We start from the raw sequence: 26,664 nt of genomic DNA, 5'->3' as shown, positions 1-26,664 counted from the left end.
TATTATATTAATTTATTATAATATATTAATACTAATTTTAATTATGTATTATTATAATAGAGTCCATAATAAAATGAAATGAAAATAGATGATCCCTAATAGTTAGGAATAGAAAATAATGAACTATGGATGTAAAAAAATGGTTAGTTTGATTTTTGAGATGAGATTATAATAAGAATAATAAAAGATTATGTGGACATCCAGTGATCCAAACTATGAGCAATGGGAAAAGGCGAGTTGGAGGAGAGAAAAAAAGGCATGATAGAAAGTAGTTGTAAGTTGAGTTGCCTAACAAAGCAGTGCTGTTGCAATTTGTGCTTTGTGACCTGACCACTGTATAATTAAAATGCAAGGAAAACATCTAGCTGACTAAACAAGAGAAGATCACAGAGAAGCAGAACATTAGACATTCGCATAGTTTCTTCCTGTGAGATTTCGGACAAAGGTCCCCACTAACCACTGGACTACAAAAGGGTGGAATCTAGAAAGTGTCAAAACAAAATTGTTCAAAACATGTTTCATGGCAGGCGAATAAAACTGGTTTACCACCAATTAGTGACAGTAACAAGCACTATAAACAGCCCATAATTAATCATGATTGCACCCCCACGTCACCTGCCACATGATTAACTTGACCACCTGCACCATGATTGTTGTAATACCCACCGCCTCTTCCTCCTCTTCCTCTGTTGTTATAGTAGTTCCTTGGATAATAATTCCCAGGCTGGTCGTAGTATGGATTGCGCCCGTTTTGGTAGCCTCCTCCTCCTCTGCCACCACCACTTCGACCTCCACGCCCATTTGAATAACCCCTACGACCACCTCCCCCTCGACCGCCTCTATGGTTCTGATAACCCCTCCTCGGATATGACTGCTGCTCCTTTCCCTCGAAATCTCGTTCATTCTGCTCTGCATCCGCTTGTGGGTTCGTCTGACCGTGTTGAACTGACACCACTTCATTTGCATTTTCTGCTTCTACCTCATCCTGCAGTAAGAAAATTCTTCAGCGTCATATCTACTTCAATGACATTAAGATATCTATATCTAGCCAAATTATACGAACCTTCTGAAGCTCTCCTTCAGGATCAGTCTGATCATCTTCAGATCCATGTCCTTGGAAATTTGTGGTTCCTTCATCCTACAAAAAGCATATGGAACTTGTAAGATAACAGTATGCAGTATCAAAAAAAAAAATTGGCTTCAATGATCCTGAAGACAATAAAATAAGTTCAATGTCCTTTACAAAAGCAACAAGCAATGAGAACTTGAAAAGTAAACAGTTGTATAGAATTAATATCAGTATTATTAGCTATCATATTAAAAGCAACAAGGGTTGTCATTTTACAGAGGATTTGACTGCTTAAAATCAAATAAAAACTTGTGCGGAAAATCTTAAAAGATAAAAAACTTAATAAGGAAACGAGGGTATGCAATTATAATACTAAATCAGCCAATAAGATTTGGAACATCGAAAAAAAGTTACGACAAAAGAAACGGATATTGTGTATTACAAGGGATGAAACTCAAGTTATATAAACAATAAACATTTTGAAAAGGAAAAGGGTTATGAAGATACAACTAAAAAAAAATGGACTTTTAATAAAAACATGTATTTGTTCATAGATTAAATGAAAACCCCAAACAGGTAAAAGCTAATATTGGAATTGATCAAGGTGCAGAAACACAAAACTAAGAATTCTTTCTTTATCAAGGTGCCATAACTTTCGAATTGATAAAATAAGGTGTGAAATATTGTCATTGTTCCTAAGATTTCTTGGCCAGAGAGACAATAATTTTGGAATTGAACCACAAAGAATGGTATGGCCTATATGTTGACGAACACCTTTAAAAACAACCACTCCGCACACAATGGTTTCCTAACAAGGAGCCTTTAATACATATTAAAGAATACTTCTCTTTTAATAATCAACCCCTCACCAACCTAGTGCACAGATAAACTGACACAACAACTGCTCCACCCACAATTGCAGACAAAATAACAGCCAGATAAACTACATACAATTGTTTTGTTCAGCATACTTAAGAAACTGCCGATGCAAATTTCTTATTTTTCTACAGTATACTAACAAATTTAAAAGACACAGGGTCTTGCAGATTAAATAGATAAAAAAAGTCTACAATATTAAGCATATCAGAATAATAATTTGTTAACTGAGATTTATCAGTTGTAATGGTGTTGCCCTTGAAAGAATATAAATGCTAGATGTGTTCTGAGTCATCATAAATTAATAACAGTTATTCTTCATTCTTCAAAAATATTCTCTTCATTCTCTAAAATCTGGCATTCGTTGGAGTTCACATTACCAAGAGAACCAGACTTGTAGTTATAGCAATGATTTTTCAATAAAATTATAATCTAGTGCAATGACATGGGTTAAAAAAGAAAATTAATCCAGTGCAAAGTTTTAGCCCGGACTGACAGTACAGTTTAAAATGTATTATTTAATTTAAACAAAAGGATCAGTACACGAAAACATCAGGCAGTGAAAAGTAATCAAACATTATTTCTTTCTTGTTAATAATCCTCTGGAAGTTAAACAATAAAAGCACATTTGTCTGTATACTGTAGTGAACTGTAATCAAACTTTAAGCTTACATCCAAGCAAAATTTGTTAACTCTAAAAGTGATTAATTGTGTTACTTTGGCCCAAGAAAGTTTGACCAAACAAATAATCTTTTGTGGCATGAAACCGTAGTTAACATTTTGGTACTTAGTGAGATACATTTGTTATTCGATAAATCACATATCTCTATGTGAATAGAAAGAGGAACAAACAGTTGTCCTCCCAGTAACCATCTCAGGTTTTAGAATGTTGTGCAAGTATTCAAACTAACAGAACTTCACTACACTAGAGGGTGGTACCCACTACATTTTTGTACACCAAAATTACCATGCATCAGCATTCAAATGAATGTTGAACAGAGTAAAAAACTATATTTGCACACAAATAACAAGAGTAACAGTGGTTTGCAACTTTTAGTGCAATAAGCATATACACAGCACACTTATTAGAACTTCGGTATAATTTATAAGTTATTCCCTAGTAAGTTACAATTTATAAGTTATTCCCTAGTAAGTTATAATTTATAAGTCATTCTCAGTTAGCACTCCAGTGGAGGGGTCCCCTCTTAAGCCCTCTAAAATCACTTAGGAGATAGCCAGGTAGCAATTCATTTGCCATTTGAGACAGCTAGATGCATCGAAAAAAGATAAATGCCACTGATCTTATTTCACTAACCCCTGACAGGAAATTTAACCAAATCAGAATTAACTCAACACTCAGAATCAGGAAATGCAACAACAGTTAATAGCTAGAAACATTGAGCAAAATACCCCATAAAAAGTGGTTTTGATTCAATATAAAAGAACAAGTAACCGGCTATAAGAAGTCAACCATGGCAAAAAAACTCAAATATATCAACCAAAGTCTAATGACAAGGCCAATGCTAAAGCAAAGCATGATATATAACTAGTGTTATTGATGGCAGACGGCAAAAAATTCGCCATACACAAATGGCATAAGATGTAGCACAATGTAATCAAAATCACGATCTAGATCATCGATCCCACGATCTTGCATTCTTTTGGGAGGAAAACGTGTTGGATCCAATGTAGTCAAACTCATAACTCAAAAGGATCGGAGAAAAGATAAAGATAAAAGATTTTAACTCGACTCGTAAGAGTTACTAATAGTATTATAATATATATTTATAGTGTTACAATATATATTTATAGATAAATTAAAGAAAAGATTAGAAATCCGATGTGAATTAAAATTATTGGGAACTTATTATATTTTAAATGGGCCAAGTAAGGCCCGGCCCAAATAAATTTAGGAAATGACTTCCTCTTGCTACTACAAAATGCTTCTCCAATGACTTAATTTGAATTAGTCAGGATTGCAATAGTCTGGATATTAGAATTGGGTCAAGACCTAAATGTATTTCAACAAAATGCTTCTCCAATGACTTAATTTGAATTAGTCAGGATTGCAATAGTCTGGATATTAGAATTGGGTCAAGACCTAAATGTTTGAAATACATTTAAGGGTTTATTTTGGGGCGACAGCTCTTCACTTCCATGTGTCGTACATCATCCCTTTTAATCTCTTCATTTTCAGCCACGGTCACAACCTCACTAGAGCGCACCACCACTGTCACCACCGCACAAGACCATCAAAATCGCCGCTGCAAAACCTCGTTCTCTACGCTAGAGCAACCAAGTTCCATTTTTCTTGGTCAAAAATGGCTAAGCACAAGTCACGATCCAGGATCAACAACCTATGTCGATCCTTAGATCGACTGGTCTGTGCGGCACCTCGCTATGATCCTCTTCTATACCTATCTATCGAGTCACCTCAGTTGGCCTTCAAAACATGCTTACTTGTGCGAGTATGCGAGTAAACTTGTAATTTTAACTACATCGGTTGGATCAAAAAATTGCCAAATCGAAGCAATCTGATGAGTCATGGGTCGGATCGGAGGATCTTTGAGTCTCTCCAATTCGTGACTCGACCCATTAAAAAAATACCTAAAAACAAGGCCCACCCTAAATAACACCCCTTATCATCAAAAACCATAATTTCAAAGCCCTAATTGTAGAACCCCTCCTCCGTTCGCACCGTCGCTCACACCATTGCTCGTGTGCACCTCCCTCGTGATTCACCGCGAGTGCTTTTTATGTTTGCTACCTCACTACTCTTCCTCACAATATTAAAACTATTTTAATTATGTTATGTATTTGGACCATTTTATGAATTATGAATCTATTTTTAATTATGTTATGTACAGTAGTAACTTGAGTGGTAACTCTTTCGAGTCGAGTTACGATCCTCGAGTTACGAGTTATCATTCCCCTTTTGATCCTCTTCCCAAGTTACGAGTTTAACAACATTGATATAGCAACTTATGGCAGAACCATGGCAGGTGTGTATGTAATTGCAATGCAAAGGTAAGTCAAAGAGTCATAAAAATCAAAGGGGATAAATTAGAAAGGTCGAGAGGTGGTGAAGTCAAAAAAGAAAAGGTTGAGGCAGTGAGAAACAAGAACAAGGTCAAGGAAGAGATGTTGAATCAAAGAAAATAGGATAAATAATTGGGGGTAATAAGCAGGTCCAGGGTTTTAGAGAAGGGTAGAATGTTTAGAAAGGTGAAATGACCCAAAACCCAAATTCTCTCTTTTTCTCTCCTAAGATTTCCACCATACTTTTTCACCATGGCCACTACATCAATGTTGTCAAGATCACAAGTTTACTTGCACGAGTCAACGAGTTTGGAGGGCCACCCAAGGTGACTCAATCAGCAAATCAGTATCAAAGCAGATTGAGGCGTTGCGATATTGTCCATCTTGGATCATGACACGTGCATTTGGAGGGCCACCCAAGGTGACTCAATCAGCAAATCGGTATCAAAGCAGATAGAGGCGTTGCGATATTGTCCATCTTGGATCATGACATGTGCAGGACATTTTTGGCCAAAAAAAATGAAACTTGGTTGCTCCATCAAAAGAGAATGAGGTTTTGCAGCAACGGCACGCACTCTGGTGAAGATGTGACGACGGTGGAAAATGAATAAATTAAATGGGAGGGTGTACGCACAAAAGTAAAAAGGTGTTGCCCAAAAAATATAGCCTAATTTCAAAAAATCTAATTCAAACATTTGGACATTGACCCAATTTTAATATTCAGCCCATTGCAACCCTAATTCAAATTAAGTCATTGGAGAAGTGTCTTGCAGCCGCAAGAGGAAGTTAACAACAATAATAATTAAAAACCACAATCAAACAAGGTTTATTTGGGCCTTACTAGGCCCATTTGAAATATTACAAGTGCCCAAAAATTTTAATTCACACCAGATCTTCTTGCAATTTACATCTTTAAGTTATCTATAAATATAAATATGAATTTTACATCTTTAAGTTATCTATAAATATAAATATGAATTGTAACAGGAATTTGAGATCCTCTCAAGTTACAATCTTTATCTCTTATCCCCTTTCTGATCTTCTTGCAATTTACATCTTTAAGTTATCTATAAATATAAATATGAATTTTACATCTTTAAGTTATCTATAAATATAAATATGAATTGTAACAGGAATTTGAGATCCTCTCAAGTTACAATCTTTTCCTCTTAAGTTACAATCTTTTATCCCCTTTCTGATCCTCTTGCAATTTACGAGTTTGACAACATTGCACTACATGAAAAGCACCCATCACACAAAAAGCCACCATTAAACCGCCATAAAATGGAAGTCATTGCGAAATTTGACACCACCATATGCCATGGCAACTTTTTAACAAAAGTGTCTATAGTCAAAGACACAACATTCATGGATACATGTTTAATTACTCAAAAACAAATATTGAAACAAGGTCTCTTCAATCTAACCTAATGGGAAAAAAAATACTGGAAAATCACTTTTGTCCACTCCAAAAAATATAGTTTCCAGCATATCGAAGAAAATCATAAACAGAACATATTTAGACATGCTTGCATAAAATACCATCCGTAAGCAACATGAACGAGACAGGTCAGAGCCTCTTCTTGTGCATACTTTATAACAATAATGGTTCTAAATCTTAATAAAATTTTGCCAAGGTTTGCAGGCATTCCTCACCTAGTGAGATAAGGCTTTCGTTGTGGTTGATCTGCACATATTGCAGATTTACTGTGTAGAACAAAATTCAAATGAATTAATATATGCATAATAACAATGTACTTGAAGATGTGTATATTTACAGAGTACTTTAACTAATAAAAGGTTTCTCCTAACATTTCAAGTGCTGATTCAAGTTTGCACTTGACACATATTTTTTAATAAGTCTGCATTGTGATTATTACACATATATCTATAGCATAATTCTACATTTCTAAAAAAGTATGATTCGTGATAGGAAACAAATTACTCATAGGTCTCAATGACCTTTTAAAGCTTGAGCACAGATTACAGTATACATCAAACCCCCACCACCAGCAATTATATTGTATGTGAAGCTAACTAGTAACTTAACAACTTATACTCTTTCTTCACCACTAGCACAGAACTCAACAGCTTATTCTTAAGAACTATTTCACCACTACATTCCTCTGAGTTGAAGGGCAAAGGAAGCACATGCTTATTCATCTATACGCATTCTAGACAACACTTCAAAACTCATGAATAAAACAGCAACATCACATAAGAATTTAAAGGGTGTTCTTCAAAACTAATAGAGAGAATGGAATTCTAATATAATTTCGCCCTAACCACATTCATAAGCAGAAGAATTACAACAACCAAATCAGCAAGCATCCCTCTCATACCCCACTCCTTTTAGCTGTACAACAGTAAACAAAAATACCTTTCAACAAAAGTTATATTACTTTCAAACAGCATATTGACAGCTAGCCCTCAATCCCAAAGTCCAAAAAAATTAAACATTTTTTCTGGCAAGCACACAAAAAATCCAAGCCATTAACTTAACTCATCTGAATTCAAAAGAAAGCTATACACATCCAAACAAAAACATTTAAGAAAACAACCAATCCAGCAACATTACAATTATACCTTCTCCTGAGACTGATAAATAGGTTGTTCCACTTCAACCGGAACCACAGACCCATGCACGGACACATGGAAAGAAACGTAATTCCCCCCAGCAGCAGCTGCAGCAACTTCAACCGGAGCCTTCATCTCAGGAGTAGTAGTAAAGTACTCCGAAGACATTATCTTATCCAACTTCTCCCGCAATCCAGCATCTACAAAAATTGAAACCAAAAGCCAAAAAACACTAAGTAACAAGTTAACAACCAACACAAAAAACACCAAACACGCACAGAGCAAATGAACAGAACCATACAAGTAACATCAGCATCAGGTCCGATGGGATGCTCCGACTTGGCGAGCCACAGCTTGGCGTGCTCTACGCAGCGCTGCAGCGCGTTCTTGTGGGAGAAGCTGGAGTCGGCTGGCCGAGAGACGAGCAGGCCGCGCAACGCCGAGATCGAATCCAAGTCCTTCTCGCCTAGCAGATCGGTGGCATCGTCCGTGACGTAGTCGTAGGTCAAGCAGCAACCGCGCTCGTGCGTCCGTGTGAGCATGGTGGAGGCGAAGTCGCTCTTGACATCGAAGAGCGAGCCGAAGTAGAGCAGGTTGAGGAGGTCCTCCACGACGACGTCGTCCTCTGAGTGCTGCGGCGGTGGCTGCTCGAATGAGCCGGAGCTTTCGGCTAGGGTTGGGGTTTCGGCGCCTCGAGCATTCGGCGCCGCACCCTGGAGTTCCTCGGTTAGCGCGGAGGCGAGGGGCTGGCGAAGCTTCTCAAACTCGTCGATAAGGGCGAGAATGGAGGGTTTGGTGCGGAGAAACTCTTCCTGTTCCTTGTTCAAGGTTTTTCCCTGGGAGAGGGACTCTTCCATGGCTTGGATGCGGTTGATCTTCTTGCGGTAGGCGCGGATTCGCTTGTTGATTAGGTTCATGACAGGGCCGTCGGCGACGTCGGGGCTTGCGGGGGTCGCCATTTGCAACCAAGCACCTCCTGCAGTTGGTCTTCTGGTCTTCCGCTGGAACCGAGGTTGCACGGTGGAGGCGCAGAGGGAGGGTTGTTCGACGGCGGAGAGAGAAAGAATGGGTTGGGTTGGGTTTGGTTTGTTGTGAACAATACGGCGCGGTGTGCGAGCGAGTGTTTGTGTGGAGAGTGTGTGTGTACTTGGGGTTTGAGAGAGTTTATAAGGAGAGTGTGTTGTGCGCGCTATGGTTTTGGGGTTTCCATTTTGTGTTTGTGTGTGTGTCTAGAATATTGGGAGGAACCGAGTGGGCCGAACTTGTCGGTTATGTGGCCTTGTGGGATTTTTGGATCCAATAAGACATGGACACACCACTTCCCTCTGCCAGCTGTGTAAAATGGATAGGTCCAATCACACTGCACACTACATATTAAACGACAATTCCTAATATTATTATTCTACTTCTTCTCTGTTAACCAAATTATCTCTTTTTATTCACTTATTTACCAAAATAATTCCTCCTTAAACTAGATTAATGAATTTCAGGAGTTTCAATATTTTACTATATTTTCTGCCCCAGGATAAATTTTAGAAAATTCTGTAAAACAGTCTAAGTTTATATTTAAGGGTGTAAAATTATTTTTTTAATATTTCAGAATTCTTTGTGATAACCAATCTTGAAAATTATTCTCATTATTGGAAATTATTAACTTATATCTTATTGGTCAAAATAGTTGTAGAAAATATTTATGTAACTTTTTATATATTTTAAATTTACTATTATGTTAAAGTATTTAATAGAAGTAAAAAAAATCAATGAACCTTTATTTTGTTTTGAAAACGTTAAATTTCCACATTCTTTATATGAGAATGTTTACGTAGAAAATATTGGGCAAAAATCATGTTGTATTGGTTTACTAAATAGTAAGCATTTTTATATTAATTTTAATTGAAAAAAAAAATAGATAGAAGCTTCCTGTCTATCATTTTTATTTGTAAAATATTTAAAAAAATATGTAGATATTATTGTTAGTTAATAAAAAAATACATTTTAAGATATTGAAACTTTCTTTGAATAATCTAATATAATAAGATAATAGATAGAAAGGTTCACTCAAGTAAGAAATTACCAAGAGTGAATGGTTCTCTAGTAATAAGTAAGATTCAACATTTTATGAACAAATTAAATGGCTTGAGATTAATTTAAAATAATAAAATATGAATATTAATAAATATATTAAATTAATTTGAAAAAATAAAATACTAATATGAGCAAACAACCTACAATATATTTATCTCATATAAATTTAAAGGATAATTTAATAAATCTTAATAAAAAGTAGTTAAGACATAAAATCGTAAAATAAAAAAAAAATAAAAGAATTACATACCCATGAAAATAATTACTTATAAACAAGAATGTCAAAACCAAAAATAGTGAGAATCCCCTCAATATTATAGTTAAAAGAATCCTAACATATTTTTTTCTAGAACAAGATTCGTAGATATGAAAAAAAAAATGTAACTGAAATAATTATTTTAAGTATGTAAAAAAACTTATTTATTGCAAAAAAGTTTATGTGAAAAATTGATATAATTTCAAAATTACATATGAATAACATTTTGAGAATTAGTTTCAATTCTTGAATTCACATAAGTTTTTCTAGGTGATATTACTCAGAAAAAGATATATGGTAAATGAAGAAACAAAAAAAGATGTTGATTACGAGGAAGAATTTATATTATTTCACTAAATTATACTACCTCTATTCTTTTTTTATATGACAACGTATCTACTAACCAACTAAAAGTTATATCTATCCATTTATAGCTTCAAGTTTCATCAACAATAATCCAAACTCAACATTATCAACTAATTTTTTTTTATCAAGTTTCTTCACATTTTTTTATAAGAAAAAAATTGTTTTTTAAAAGGCAGCTCGAAAATTGAGGATGTGTAAGTTGAATACAATTTGACACTGCAAATAAAAGAATAAAGCTTATAAATACACGAAGAGATCATGTATAATCTAGAGAAGATGTTAATTGTTCTTAGTTTTCTTCAAAAAAAAAATATTCTTCTATATTTATAATTTTTCTTGAAGACTTTTAAGTAAGGGAAAAAAACTATTGTAAAAAGAATATATTAATTTTGATAAGCATGGAATAAGTGGGTTGTTTTCTTGTGTTCCGTTTTGCCTAACAAGATATGTACCGGTCAGTATCGGACGAGCCATGGACCGATCGATCAAGGTAAAAAAACAACATAAAGAACACAATAAATAAATAACTATTATTGCTAGTAGTTACCACTAGCATTCAATAGGTAACGGTTTTCATTAGTAGTTATGAAGGGTCATTAGTAAGAATCATTAGCATTAAATGAGTCAAGGAGAATATCAGAGCACTGACTTGAGCGTCGAAGTGCAATCACAGGTACCCCAGTCCACCGAGCAACAACAATAAAGGAAGGAGATTGAAGAAAGGACACAAACACATCAACCACTCACCGACAAGCATAAGTACTCTCTGGACCCCTCACATTCCTCACATGTACAAGATAGAAACATTGTATGCAAAATATACCAAAAAAATATTAGGTATTCTTAAAATTATTAATTGTAACTATCCAAAGTTAAAGAATGATACATATCTTGCTCACTATGATATATTTAACTTTTTAACCGAGTATTTAATATTGTAATCAAGTAATTAACACTCGTTATATAGTCAACCATTATGGTTATTATAGTTATTTTATTGTTTTATCGAACTAATTGACAAAGATATATATATATATATATATTCTTCTATAAGTACTTATTCAACTTTTAATATTTTTTTATATTCACAAATATCTCATATTATTTATGACTTGAGTGTCAGAGAGTCTTTTACATATGGATCTCCCTTATCTCTTTATGATCAGCCAGTATCAAAGAGCTTGGCTTATAGAAAGGTCATCTCTTATCCACCTCTATATTCTTTTAATCCATTATCAGTAAGAACATTTGGCGTTCATCGTGGGGCTCGAGTAAAAAATTTCCAAGTCCATAAGATCCTTAAAGCTAAAGGAAATCTCAACTCACTCTACGAGATAAAGAGAATGAATCCTCTAGCACACAACACCAAGAAGACCCAAATTAAGGCTCTCCTCCGCATGAATGAGGAGAACATGCAAAAAGTGATGGAAAAAGCACTCAGGCAGATGTAGGATAAGCTCGACAAGGACATAGAATCCTTGAAGGAATAACACCAATTTAAGCAAGAGCAACTCTAAGTAGAAATGCAAGCAGTGTAAGAGAAACTCGTAGTAAGGAATAATAATTGTCAAACCACCCTGGGAGATCCGGAGCAGGACGAGTACACGACCAAATCCCAATCACCCTCCTTCAGGTTGAATCCCAATCATCCTTCTCCCGCCCACCTACATAGGAGGAACATCCATCATGTTATCATCGCCCCCACCAGTCCAAAACATACACTTCAATACCAAGGTCATCATGGAGGGAAACTCGGGGCAATGATCAACGACTCTTTAAGGAAACTACTACCCCTCCGCTGAATGAAGTGATGAAGGCTAAGTTGGAGGGCTTGCATCCTTTCATGATTGATTTCATGGGGACCCAACTACCCCAAAAATGGAGATGGTTGACAAAGACATCCTCTAGGGTTTTATATCACCTTTTATTCTCCCAATGACGTCTAGGATTATGTCTCACACCTCATATTTAACCTAGTTGGGCTTGAGCTAAGTGACTTCTTGCCTAGGCGCGATTGGGCTTGCTTGGGCGAGTTGGACGAGTTGGACGAGCAAAAGCTAAATTGCTCTAGAGTGATCTCGCTTGGGCGTTATTGGGCTCGCTTTGGTGAGTTCCTCTGGAGTGATCTGGCTTAGGCGAGTTTTGGGGCAAGTTTCCAGCGTTCCAGCTTTCCCTTTTCATCTTGTTTATTCTCTTTTGGGAAGGTTAAGCTCAGACCCAACCACTAGGTCTATGGAAAGGAAAATACAAGAAGATTGAGACTCTGCTACTGATGGCAGAGACACGCTCCTATACATGTTCAAAAATGCCATAACCTAGTGTAGATATTTAGAGTAGAATTTATTTTCTTGTCAAAATTAAAATAGAAATTTTACTTGTAATTTTGCCCAAGTTTGCAAGCTTTCTCACTCCCTTGTCTAGACTCTCTAGGATAAACACATTTATCTTCTTCTTCACCTCTCCAAGTGATATGGCCAAACCAATCACTCTCCCTACCTCTCATGCACCTTCAAGGAAACCATAGCTTCATTGGAGTCATCCTTGTCCGCTTCATCGATTTGCTTCCGCCATTCATCTCAAAATTCCAAGGAAATCAATCGGGCATGAAGGCAACACCATCATTAGGTATCTAGAGCTTTGGTTCTTCAAGAGTGCTCCTTCCCACAAGGTCATTCAGATAAAACAAAAATTTGAAAAAAAATGAAGTTAAAAAAATACTTCTATCTAAACAACCTTCAAGCCTTCTGTAGTGTAAAGAGCACTTGCATGCACTGCCACACTTTCTAAAGTTTGTGAGCTACCTCCTCAAGTCAAAAATCTTTTAAAAGAATTTGGTGATGTACTCCCTAAGGAAGGACCCATTGGACTTCCACCTTTTAGGGGTATAGAACACCAAATAGATTTAGTTCTGAAAGCTAGTCTACGAAATAGACTGGCTTATAGAACTAATTCTGAGGAGACTAAAGAGATAAAATCACAAGTTCAGGAATTGTTGGAGAAGGGTTGAGTTTAAAAGAGTTTAAGTCCTTATGTTGTACGTGTTTTGTTGGTGCCTAAGAAAGATGACAAGTGGAGAATGTGTTGTGATTGTAGAGCCATCAATAACATCACCATCAAATATAGACATCCAATTCCAAGACTTGATGATATGCTTGATGAATTGCATGGATCCATTATATTTTTCAAGATTGATCTTAAAAGTGGATATCACCAAATAAGAATCAAAGAGGGTGATGAATAGAAAACTGCTTTTAAGACCAAATTTGGACTATATGAGTGGTTAGTGATGCCTTTTAGACTTACTAATGCACCCAGCACTTTCATGAGGCTTATGAATCATGTTCTTAGGGATTACATAAGTAAATATGTAGTAGTTTATTTTGATGATATATTAGTATATAGTCAAAGCCTAGAGTCTCACCTAAGTCACTTTAGGGAGGTCCTTTTAGTCCTTAGTAAAAATAATTTGTTTGCTAATGTAGATAAATGCATTTTTTGTGTAGATAGTGTATTGTTTTTAGGTTTTATAGTTAACACAAATGGGGTACATATTAACCCCGAGAAAATCAAAACCATCAAAGAATGCCAACACCATAAAATGTAGGAGATGTTAGGAGCTTCCATGGCTTAGCAAGTTTTTATAGGTGATTTTTTCCTAACTTCTCAAGTCTAGCTTCACCACTCAATGAGTTAGTGAAGAAAGACACTCCATTTTTTTGGACAGAGAAGCATGAGCAAGCCTTTCAAAGGTTGAAATCTCAACTCACAAATGCACTCATTCTAGCTTTACCAAACTTTTCAAAAACTTTTGAGCTAGGGTGTGATGCATCGGAAGTAGGAATAGGTGTTGTTTTGTTGTAGGGTGGGCACCCAATTGCATATTTTAGTGAAAAATTCATGGTATAACCCTCAATTACTCCACCCATGATAAAGAGCTTTATGCACTTGTGAAGGTCCTGCAGACTTGGGAACACTATCTAGTCTCAAAAGAATTTGTCATACGTAGTGATCATGAGTCTTTGAAATATTTGAAGGGTCAACACAAGTTGAACAAAAGACTTGCAAAGTGAATGGAATTTGATGTGATTCCAATAGCATGATATGGATATAAAATGAATGGGTAACTCTAAAACAGCAAGTAAACCCCAAGAACTATTCAAGAACAGTTCAGGAATCACAAGAACAGTGCCAAGAACAGCAAGTTAACGCAGCATACAAAGGAACTACCGATTGGAATGATCTAAACAACAAAACCCATGGAAAGGAACTTGAAAACAACAAGCGTATCACATGTAAATTGATACCAACATGGGGCGAACCAAGAAAAGCAAGGAGAACACCCAAACTGCACTGAATAAAAGAGAAATAAAGTGCAGAAAATGAAAGGGAAAACAGCAAGAACAGATTGCACCTAATGGAATAGAAAACCAAGCAAGCAACACAAAAAAATGGAAGAAGAATGGAAGATGGAAAGAGTGACTTATGTGGTTGTAGACCAAGGGAGGATCTTCACGCCACTTGGAGGGTGGCTTGCTCCAAGATGAGTGGTGGTGCCGCCACTTGAAAGTCCCAAGAGCTCACAAGATGAGACTAAAGAGAGAAGAAGAATCAATGCTCACAACTTTCTCTAAAATTCACTAGCATTTCATTACTCTCAATTTTCAACTTGTTTTACAATGAGGCAAGACTCTCCTTTTATAAGGTGAGAGATGACCGACCCTCTAGGTAAGGAAGGAAGGAAAGGCTCCTTCTAGTTCCTTCTATGAACAAAAGGCTCCTAACTAGGCCAAAAGGTGACCTTCCTAGCCATTTCTAAGTAACTAGTGACTAAAAGTTCCTTTACATGCATAGTTTCTTTTGTTTTCCTTTTTAGGCACTTCCCTAAGGCTATCCTATCTTATTTACAATTTAATACAAGAGATATTACAAAGAGAGATTTCATTTGGCAATCTCTTCCCAATGATCTAGCCATGCTCCTAGTGATTCTTTGATTGGAGTGGGCTTGGGCTTCTCCATGAGTTTGGTCTTCTCCATCTTGAATGTTGGCCTCCTTTTCATCTTGATTTGCATCAGAATTTCTTGAGCAATTTCCATATGTTATCAAATACAAGAAGGGCAATACAAATATTGTGGTGGATGCTCTATCAAAGAGACATGCCCTTTTTTCTAAACTTGGAGCGCAAAGTCTTGGATTTCAAAACATACCTAAACTTTATAAAGAAAATCAGGATTCTGCACCCACTTTTGCTAAGTGTCAACATAGAGCACAAAGAGGTTTTTATGTTTTTGAGGGGTACTTATTTAAAGAAGGAAAATTTTGCATACCTCAAGGAACATATAGGAATCTCCTTGTAAAAGAATCGCATGAAGGAGGACTCATGGGCTATTTTGGAGTTGATAAAACTCTTGAGTTTTTAAAAGGAAAATTCTTTTGGCCACACATGAGGAAAAAAGTTCAAAGACATTGTCATAGATGCATTTCATGTTTAAAAGCTAAGTCTAAGACAATGCCTCATGGACTCTACACTCTTTTACCTTTTGCAAGTTCTCCTTGGGAAGATATAAGCATGGATTTCATATTAGGACTTCCTAGGACACAAAGAGGTTTTGGTTCCATCTTTGTGATAGTGGATCGGTTTAGCAAGATGGATCATTTTATACCCTGCCATAAAGTGGATGATGCTAACAACATCTCTAGACTCTTCTTTAGAGAAGTGGTAAGACTACATGGTTTTCTTAAGAACATAGTTTCGGATAGAGATCCTAAATTTGTTGGCCATTTCTGGAGAACGCTTGGGGAAAGGCTAGGAACTAAGTTGAACTTTTCAACTTCTTGTCATCCTCAAACGAATGGACAAACTGAAGTTGTCAATAGATATCTTTCCACTATGCTTACGTCAATCATGAAGGGAAACCACAAATCTTAGGATGAGTATCTTCCTCATATTGAGTTTGCATATAATAGAGTAATTCATAAAATTACTAATATTTCTCCATTTGAGGTTGTGTAGGGATTTAATCGTCTTACTCCTTTGGATTTGTTACCTCTACCTAGTCCACAAGAATTTTGTGCATAAGAAAGGAGTAACAAAAGCCAAATTTGTAAAGAAAATGCATGAGATGATTAAAAACCAAATACAAAAACAAATAGAGAAATACATGAAACATAGCAATAATGGGAAGAGAGAGATGGTTTTTGAAGAGGGAGACTATGATGTGAGTTGATTTTATAATGTTCCATTTTAGAGGTGACACTTTACTTATGATTGAGATTTTCACAATTATATGGTGAGACCTAGGGAAGATTCCCACTGGACACGAACTTAACCAAGTGGTTAAGTGTGAAGGTTCACTTCCAAAGGCAAAAGGAAAAATACATTATAAGGTGAGAATGAGGTATGGTGCGGAATGTAAAAGACAGGAAAGGAAACATGATAACATGAAGGAAACCGAATGGAAAAGATTAAGCAAAACAAATATAGGAAGCATAAATAATAAGTGGCGTACGGAAATGATAGAAAAGATAAAGGAAGAATGCTTATGGTGATGGAAGAGAGTTGGACACGCCACTTGGAGTGTGGTTTCTCCAAGATGAGTGTAGAGGGTCGCCACTTGAGAGCTCTCAACTCACTCAAGATAAGACCTAATGCTTAGAGCAAACTAGCCTCACACAATTTGCGCAGATTTTTCCTTCTTCTATAAAATTCAACATGAAAATACAAAGAGGAAGGCACTCTATTTATAAGAGATGGTGCCTTGGAAAACAAGAAGCAAGGGTAGGATGGTAAATGTGTGAGAGGGTTGCCTTTAGGGTTTGACTAAGTCAAAACCACACCTTAGGCCACTTCTTCTATAAACTAGGTAAAAAACAAGCTAAAATGATAACTACAAACCTTATTATGCTAAAGGCACCTATTCTAGCCTATCTTGCTATTTGGACTCCTAAAGTGAGCCCAATTTATTTACAACTTGTTTTATTCTTAAGAAGACCAGAAGGAAGAACATTTGATGTTCTGATCTTTTCTCATTTCTCCTTTTGGTAAGGTATACTAGATCCTTGTCCATTTCTCCTTTTGGTGAGGTATACTAGATCATTGGCGGGGTCTTCACTTGAAAGTTGAGATGACTTCTCATAGTGTGATTGGTAATTTGAGTCCATGGTCATCTTCTTGTTGGCTTGGATTTTATCAGACTAGGTTTGAGCCTTTTCTCAACATCACTTTAAATCTCTCCCATGTCTCACAAAAGGTTTCATTTGATCCTTGTCTAAACATAGAAATATCATATTTTGCTTTGATGTAGTGAGAAAATGGAAAATATCTTTGTAAATTTCTTTCATTTACATCGTTTTAGCTAGGGAGGCTCTAATTTGGATGTGATTTGAGTCATTCTTTAGCCTTTCTACCAATGAAAAAGGAAATAAACACAAATAAACAATTTCAATATCATCTGAATGAAAGCCCATTATTTCCACCAATTCATAAATGTAGACAAATGTGTATATGGATCCTCATAGTCCATTGCGGTAAATTGATGGCCATTGATAAGACTAATACATGTTTCATCTCCAAGGCCTTGGTGGTAGAAGGTATTGCAATATTAGAAAAATGCTTTGACCCCTGCTGCATGACATAATCTCTAAGTGTTTTCCTAGGAGGTGGTGCTTGCTCTTCAGCCATGTTGCTTTCTTCTTGAAAAATATTAATCGGAAAGGAATAAGTGATTGAGGATTCTTCTCTAGTGTCTCCATGTTTTTCTTTTCTTTTTGTCTCCTTATTTCTTCTAGCTGCTTTTTCAATCTCTAATTCAAATAATAATTGGTCTTTGGGAATTTGACCTCTTAATATCATATAAGACAACCCACTCAATGGTTAACACAAGGATTCACTAGCAGTAAAAAAAGAAATAAACTTTAAAAAAAAATTAAAATTGAAAACAGATAAAATAAAATAAATTTAAAATAAATCTGAAAATAAAATAAACTAAATATGAAAATAAAATATAATAAAACAAAATTATAATAATAAAAAAACAAAAATAATTAAAATATTCACAATATTTAGGAGTTTGTACTAAAAGATTAAACTGTTCCCCGACAACGGCGCCAAAACCTTGATGACTATTTTACTACAAGTTTATTGTGTCAGAAGTAATAAATTTTTCAGTAAGAACGAATATCGAACCCACAAGGTATTAGAATTATAGGGCTAAAACAAGAGGGGTGAATTGTTTTTGAAAGATTTATTGAAGGTAGAGTGAAAAGCTATGAAGAATTAATCAATGGAAAATTTGACTAGCCAAATATAAAATTGTTTTAAGCTTGATGCAGAAAATCAACCTGTTATTTTTACGAAACAATCAGTTGTTTTTATCAGCAGTTTATAAAAAATAGTGTTAAAGTAGTTTAAAGAGTGTAAGGATAGAGAGATTCACACATAATGTTTATACTGGTTCACTCAACACCTGAGCTACATCCAGTCCTCAGAAACCACTAAGAATACACTATGTAATCAACCCTAGATTACAAGCTACACACACCAAAAGTGATGATCTTGAACCCCTCAAGAACACACGCCACTCCTTGGCAAAAACCACACCAAGAATGTTGATCTTGATCCCTCAAGAACACACAACATTTCTTGGCAACACCAGTACAAAAATACAATTATCAAGGAAGAAGGAAATAGAATACACCTGGGTAAATCACTAGATCAAAGTTCAGAATACAAGACCCAATCCTATTCCACTCTTAGAAAATATCCAAAGCTTGAAGCAATCATGGAAAAACTGATTTTGAAAGTGTTAATTTGAATCCATAACAACCAGGAGTGTATAACCACTTATTTATACTTCAATCAATTGTTAAAAACATTTAATGCAAAAGCCAAATCAGTTTTAAAACAAACAAAACAGACTAAATCAGTTAAGGATTTTCAAAAAATAATCGGTTGTTTTATCGAAACAACCGGTTGAATTGATTTGACAACAAAATCAACCAAAGTCAAACTAGTTTCAAATCCTTTCAAAAACTCTAAGTGTAAAACAACCGGTTGAAACGATAAAATAACTGGTTGTTTTTTCTACTTCTCTTTTAAAACACATCTTTTTCAAAAGGATTAAAATCAAACAACCTTGGATCAATTCTATGAGTGGATTACAAATTCAAACTACCCAAAACCCACACACAAGCAGCAGCAAAGCCTTCAACCAATATTCATGGATTTGGAGACATCAAAGTCTATGTTCAACACAAGGAACAATTGAGTTCTCGAGTACAATATTCACTAAATAGAAAATAATAAGTAAAAGTTTGTTGTGTATGAGTCTGCAAGAATGTAAATAAAGCAAAGTAAAGACTTGTTGATTCAATTGGGAAAATTGGGATTGAAGTTCATCCTTTTCACTCTTTTGTATTTTGAAAAACATAATAATATTCTATCTTTGATTGATATTGATTCCCATATAAAATTCATTTATATCGATTCCTTGCATATAAATTATTAAAATAGTCTCCTAAATATCGATTCCTCGCATATTTATAAAAACTCTTTATCGTTACGAGCAAATGTTGATAGTAATTAACATTTCAAATCTATTCTTAGCATTCAAATAAGTTAAGCATTATCATTTAGGTTAGATTCTTAAAAGTACTTTTCATTCAAATCTAAGAATCAAAATCATGATAAAATAAGCGTTAAAAATAAAATGACAATACCAATCATCAATCAAGAACAAAATATTATGTTTAAATATCACCTCAATATATAATAGTTTGAACAAATTACTCCCAATACCAAATGATAGATTTAGTCAGTCATGTTGGTCATTACAAGCACTGAAAGCAAGAAAAGAAGATTCAGGATGTTTGATGTGAATGCAATAACAAGAATACATGATTCTTTGACATTCTTAGGAGCAACTTGAGTTGGTTATGAAATGGCACTTTACTTAGAATTGGATCAATGTTCTAATTCAAGAACTCACCAAGACTTTGCACCATACCAAAGCTCATATAAAAGTCCATATATTGTCAAATGGAATCAAACAACAAGAATTGAAGAACAAAAAATGGAAACCGAATAGAATTTGAAAAGAATGCTACTGCACCGAACAGAATTTGAAAACAAAGCTGGAAAACACAATTTCAATCGGTGGAAATGAATGGAAAACACCTAAGCATGGAAACTACCGAATAAAATGAAAGGAATGAAGGAAGGAACACTTATGGAATGAAGCTTGCTGGATTTGAGACTTGGAAGTTCAGTCACGCCACTTGGAGCCTTGTTCCAAGATAAGTGCAAGGTTGCCGCCACTTGAAGCTCACCATTGGCACACAAGATAAGGCAAAGGAAGAAGAAGACACAAGACTCACAATTTCTCTCTAAATTTGAGTATAGTCTCTCTACTCTAAATTCCAAATCTGAATTGTACAAGGGCAACACCTTTATTTATAGCCTATAAGGTGCTGAAATGCAAAGCCAAATGTGCCTCAAATGAGACTCAAATTCGGCGCCAACTAGTGCATGAAGGAAGTGTGACTTTCCTTCCTAGTTTGGCACCTCCTAACTCCTATCTACACTCCCCCTAGCATCCCTTACTACTTACACACCTATTTATTACATCCGCACCCCTACTCTACAAAAGAAATAAGAAGAGCCATCTTTTGATACTCTTGTCCCAAAGCTCTTGCCATGCTCCTAGTGATTCGTTGGGCTTGGGCCCCTTGTTGGGCTTGGACTTCATGGGCTTGAGCATCCTCTACTTGGTTTCCATCAATGTTTCTCCTTTACAACTGCCTTCTCTAAGATTTTTTATCACCTTCTATTCTCCCAATGATGTTTAGGGTTATGCCTCATATTTAACCTAGTTAGGCTTGGGCTAAGGGACTTCTCGCATGGACGAGCTACAACTTCCTTGGGCGAGTTGGACGAGAAAAAACCCAACTTCTCTAGAGTGATCTCTCCTGGGCGAGATTGGGCTCGCTTGGGCAAGTTCCTTTGGATTGATATGGGATAGGCGAGTTTGGGCGAGTTTTGAGCGTTCTAGCTTTCCCTTTTCATCTTGTCTATTCTCTTTTAGCTCTTTCATGTCCATTTTTCCTTAGAATCATGAAATTAACACAAATTTGGGAATAAATCGTTCTTATTCATATTATAATAAAAAAAATATGTAAAAAGGTTTAAATTTATAAACTAGGGGTTAAATTATAGTTACTTTGTCAATAAATATCTCTAAGTGTCTATCTTTTAGTATGAAATATTACTAAAATATGACACTTATCAGTAAGCTAGGGTTAGAAGGAAGTAGTGGACAACCTAAAAACCCTAACTTGACATGTAAGCTAGGGTTATATAGCTTGCATGGCACGCTAACTTCACTCTTTCTCTCCTATAAATAGGGGTTTTCTCCTCTTTGTAATACAAGCTTAGTTGAGTAATGAAACTAGTAAAATTTAGAGTCATTCACTTTCATTTGTCTCACTCATTTCTAGAGTTCAAGATAACCTAGCCTATGGTTCTTGGAAGAGGAACTTCTCTTCTTCATGCTTTCCTTGAGTAGATTGCTATGGTGCAATTCCTTCCATTCCATTCCTTCTCAACTTCAAATATTTTTGTTGCATCCTTCTTTCATTTCATTCGGTTCACAACCTTCTCCAAGCATGGAAGCTACATCAACTTCCATCCCATCTAGCTAAGCTTGGGGCCCATACCCCATTTGCAAAAGGGGGTGGGCATGTTGGAAAGGAGAATGGAGTTGAAATCGAAGATGCGGATGATGGAGGGTAAGACCAAATGGCATGATGAACAGGATCTGTTGGAGACTCTCACTTTTTGCAGGACTTTTTATAGTTTTTTTTAAAAGATAGTCTTTCTTTATATCTATTTTTACTTTCTAGTCTTTAAATTTAAATTGATGATAGCTCAAAACTTTATGACTTGGCTAGTTTGAAAAATATGATGTAGTAGGTTTCATGACTTTGAGTGAGTTTCGCATGCCATTAATGATGATATTTTATGCTTGCTAATGACTTTCTACGGCAAGTGCACCGCGTTGTCAGAAGTAATAATTGTCCCTAAGGACGGATATCGATCCCACAAGGAACAATAAATTATCAAGTACAATAACAACTAAATATATAACAGAACAATAAAAAGAGTGTTGGATTGATTGTGTTGGCAATGATCAATAAGAAAACAGACAAAGAATTAGTTGCTTCAAGTTGGAAAAATAGGGATTAAGTTCATCTCTCTCACTCTCATGTATTTTGATTAGCATGTCAATATTAAGTTCTTTGATTGAAATTGATGCACGTAGAAAATTTATTTATATTGATCTTTCGCATATAAAATTCTTAAGAATTTTTCCTAAATATCGATTTCTCGCATACATATAAAAACAACTTAGAAATCACAATTAGACGTTAATGGCAATTAACATTTCAAGTCTATCTCTAACACTCAAATATGTTAAGTATTGTTGTTTAGGTCAGAACCCTAAAAATACCTCATGGTCAGATTTAAGATTCTCAATTTGTCACGAAAATTTAGAAGTAAAACAACAATACCAATAATCAATCAAGAACATAATATTATATCATATTAAATATCACCTCAATACATAAGAATTCGAGCAGATTACTCTCAATCCCAAAGGGTAGAATTAACCACACATACTTCTAACACCTTCCATTCTCCCAATTGGGTTACAATTCTTTCAATGGTTTTCCTCTCAATCTTGCACACTAGAGTTGAGCCTCTAGCCCTCTATTTAACCTAATTTTCTAGGGTTAGGTCGCTTCATGTGTCGTGTTGATGGGCTAAGTGATAAAACATAAAAAAAAGCCCAATCTGTCTGACGCATTCTCGCTTGAGCGAGAAAGGCGTTGATTTTCGAAAATAGTCCTAGAGCATTCTCGCTTGAGCGAGAATCTCCTGTTGCAAAATTGGCTTTTTCGACACTTTCTCCATTTTGGGACCTTCCAGTTTTATCTTTTTAGCTCAAATCATTACTCTTTAATCCAAATCTTCAATCTTCCCTAGAAACCTGCAATTAACACCAAATTCGGGGATAAAAAGATCTTATTCAAATAAAGATCATAAAAAATGTAAAAAAGGTTTAAATTCATAAATTAAAGATTATTTTATATATAAATTAGCAATTAATACTAATAAGTGTCTATATTTTAATATGAAATATTACTGAAATTAGACACTTATCACTTGCTCGTAATTAATATTTGTGGATTGAATGGAGATGGTGTTGTTCCTTTTAAGCATAAGCATGTTGTTGCTCTCGTGTTCTTGTGTTGAAAATGCATTCATTGTTTTAATTGTGATTGATATTATGGCAAACTATTGAGAAAATTGAGAAAATTTGGATTGAGGTTAATTATTCACACTCGTCTGCATTTTCAATGAATAAAAACATATAACATTCCATCTTGATTGACATTGACGCACACATAAAAAGCATTCATATTGATTTCTTACATACAAAATTATTAAGATTGTCTCCTAAACATCGATGTCTCGCATATTTATAAAAACTTTCTTATCATTTCGAATATATGTTATAAATGAATTAACATTTCAAATATATTCCTAACATTCAAACATGTTAAGTTTTATCATTTAGGTCAAATGCTTAGAAGTATTTTCCTGTCTAATCTAAGGATCAAAATTATGAATAAAGATTCAAACTTTAAGAATAAAATGATAATACCAATCATCAATCAAGAAAGGAGTTTGAACATATTACTCTCAATCCCTAAGGAAAGAATTAGCCACTCATGGTGGCTATTACAAGCATTGAAAGCAAGAAAAGAAGATCCAGAATGTTTCTCCTTGACGATTTCCTCCTTTACGGTTTCCTTCCCTTGGTTTCCCTTTCAGGTCACACTTTTCTCTCTACCTTACTCCTTCTATTTAACCTAATATGTCTTGGGCTAAGTGACATCTTGCTTAAGCGAAATATTACTTGTTTAAGCGATTTTTTTGAGAAAAAGTCCAACTTACTAGAGTGAACTCACTTAAGTGAGCCTTGGGTAAGTTTTCAATGCTCCAACTTTGTCTTTTCTCCTTGTCTTCAACTTATCCATTCTTCTTTAGCCTTTTCTCCCCATCTTTCCTTAAATTCCTAAAATTAGCACAAAATTGAGAATAAATCGTTCTTATTCATCTCATAATCCAAAAATATGTAAAAAGGATCAAATTCATAATTTAGAGGTTGAGTTATAACTCTATTAACAATTAAAGTCCATTAGTGTCAATCTTTTTGCATGAAATATTACTGAATTATAGCACTTATCAAGAGCATAAAAAACAATTCAAAAAGGGTTATAGTTCATGTTTGAAAAAAAAGGGAAATAAAATTGGAAATAGAAAAATAAAATATGTTGAGGGTGAGATGATATTTGGTTTCAATCTAGTTAGAGGACTAATTTCATGAGTAGATCTAATTGCTCTATTTGCTCAAGGTGTCTTTGTTAACTAGAAAAACCAAGTTCCTTCTTAACCTAGCCAAAATATAACCTGATATGATTCCACTAGCAAAGTAGAGATGATTCTTTGACATTCTATGGAATCAACTTGAGTTGGAGAAAGAATAGGCACTTTTAATAGAATTGGATCAATGTTCTATGTTTCAAGAAAACTTGCACCAAACACCAAACTCATATGGAAGATCCATCTATTGACAATTGAACCGATTAAAATGTGTTTAAAAGCAAAAGAACCGAATAGAATGCTTCAAATACAGAATTGAACCGAACAAGCAAGCTAGAACAGAAATGAATTGAACAGAAAGTGAAAAGGAAGCTTAAGACCGAATAGAAAGAAGCTTAAACATGTTTAGCATTTCGTAAAGCTTAGAAAATGAATTGGAAGATGAAGGAAAGAAGAACTTATGGAGATGAAGGACTTGGTTTGGTGATCACGCCACTTGGATGGTGAAGGCTCCAAGATAAGTGAGCTAATGCCGCCACTTGAGAGAACCAAATGCACTCAAGATAAGACAAGGTGTAGGAGAAGACAAAGTTCTCACAATTCTCTCTCAAATTGAGTAGAGTTTCTCTATTACCAATTTCAAATCTGAATTTTAAAAGAGCCCACACCTCTATTTATAGTGTGAGGGTGCTGGAAAATAGGTGGGAAATTTCAAATAAAACTCATTTGAAATTCCCACAAAAAACAAGTCACATGGGAGGTGTGACCTTTTTCTACTATGACACCTCCTAAAAACTACACCTACACCTACTCTCCTAAGTCACATGGATAATGTGACTTTATTTTACATTTTCACACTTCTTTATTTAATATCCACACCTCCTACAACTATACAAGAGTAATTCAAATGATGCTCTTTTATTTAATGCTTGGCCTTGCCCCTCATGGGATGGACTTGGGCTTTTTGGGCTTTGGGCTTGGGCCTCATCTTTATTTTATGTCTTCTTTTAATTTTGAGAAGACTAGAAGGAAGAACTTCAAATGTGAGGGTGGATGTCCTCTTCCTCCATTAATAAAAGCCTCCTTTATTTGATTCTCATCATAACCCATAAAAGTTATTTTGATGTTTGCATGCTTATGAAAATTCTTGGCTCTTTAAACCAAAAGAAAAGTTGAATTGTGTGAAATTAGTGGTGGAAGAGAGAAAAATTCTCATCCTTATACACTAGTGTGCTTAAGTGAAACACTTATTCTAGTAAGGAATGGTTCCTTTAGTTGATCAATGAAAACAATTTGTCATGATTGTTAGTCTCTAATAATATATTTGCATGCACTTTTGTTATAATTGCGCTGTGAGAACCATAGGCAAAGCTTAACAAGGAAACACATATTTCTCTTACATGAACGACATCTGAAGTGATTGTGTGAATTTTCTTCTCAATTGTTATACCATTATTGATTAGATGTCTCTTCTTGCCAAGTTACCTTTTGTACAAGCAATGTTATAAGTTTTGGGGAGTTGATAATGTTAATTTTTACCTTTATTTTAGTTATTTTTTTGTTTTAACATAATAAACTCTTCTTCAAATTTTAAATTACTTAGTTCCCATTTTTTTAATCTATTTTTTGTAATTAGATTTTGATTACTATCATCTAATTATACCACTAATCCCATTATTTTCTAACAATTGAATAGGATATGTGGAAGAGCAGATGAAAGGTTAAAAGGTTAATTTTCAAAAGATCACATGCTTTAAACGCCACATTACTTGAGTTGAGCGCCATAAAGTCAGAAAGGAAAATTTGATGCAATTATGTTCTTGTGTTTTTTAGGAGATGGTTAAAGGTAGGGAAAGTCTTTGAAGAGGGTGAAGGTTGCATCAAATTGCAATGAAGGAGAAGATGAATAGGCGGGATGTTTCTAGTGCAAGAGCCAAGGAAGAGAGGTCAAC

General features: G+C 35.1%; 1 protein-coding gene across 2 annotated transcripts; it reads right to left on the bottom strand.

The window, feature by feature from the left end:
* Positions 1–391: 391 nt before the first annotated feature.
* On the bottom strand, positions 392–8,800 carry LOC137810581 (glycine-rich protein). 2 transcript variants are annotated; one of them, XM_068611932.2, is made up of 4 exons: positions 7,863–8,800; positions 7,571–7,761; positions 1,064–1,138; positions 392–985 (listed from the first exon to the last, which is right to left on the bottom strand). In XM_068611932.2, the coding sequence occupies exons 1-4, from the start codon at positions 8,518–8,520 to the stop codon at positions 593–595; spliced, it is 1,317 nt and encodes a 438-aa protein (XP_068468033.1). In that variant the 5' UTR covers positions 8,521–8,800; the 3' UTR covers positions 392–592. The 2 variants fall into 2 exon arrangements, with proteins under 2 accessions (XP_068468033.1, XP_090154376.1); XM_090298250.1 differs by lacking the exons at positions 392–985; positions 1,064–1,138 and adding an exon at positions 6,563–6,691 and having other exon boundaries at positions 7,863–8,743.
* Between the last annotated feature and the right edge of the window lie 17,864 nt (positions 8,801–26,664).

Source organism: Phaseolus vulgaris, chromosome 2 (assembly GCF_051622355.1).
Source record: "Phaseolus vulgaris cultivar YP4 chromosome 2, ASM5162235v1, whole genome shotgun sequence".
In the NCBI taxonomy this organism is placed as follows: Eukaryota; Viridiplantae; Streptophyta; class Magnoliopsida; order Fabales; family Fabaceae; genus Phaseolus; species Phaseolus vulgaris.
The sequence above is the reverse complement of the archived record's forward strand: the minus strand, read 5'-3'. Positions and strand labels throughout refer to the sequence as shown.

Coding starts and splice junctions, on each gene's coding strand:
- LOC137810581 (XM_068611932.2), bottom strand. CDS start 8,520: ATGGCGACCCCCGCAAGCCCCGACGTCGCCGACGGCCCTGTCATGAAC. Junction 1,139..7,570: donor TTTATCAGTCTCAGGAGAAG/GTATAATTGTAA, acceptor TGCTTTTTGTAG/GATGAAGGAACCACAAATTT. Junction 986..1,063: donor CTGAAGGAGAGCTTCAGAAG/GTTCGTATAATT, acceptor TTCTTACTGCAG/GATGAGGTAGAAGCAGAAAA.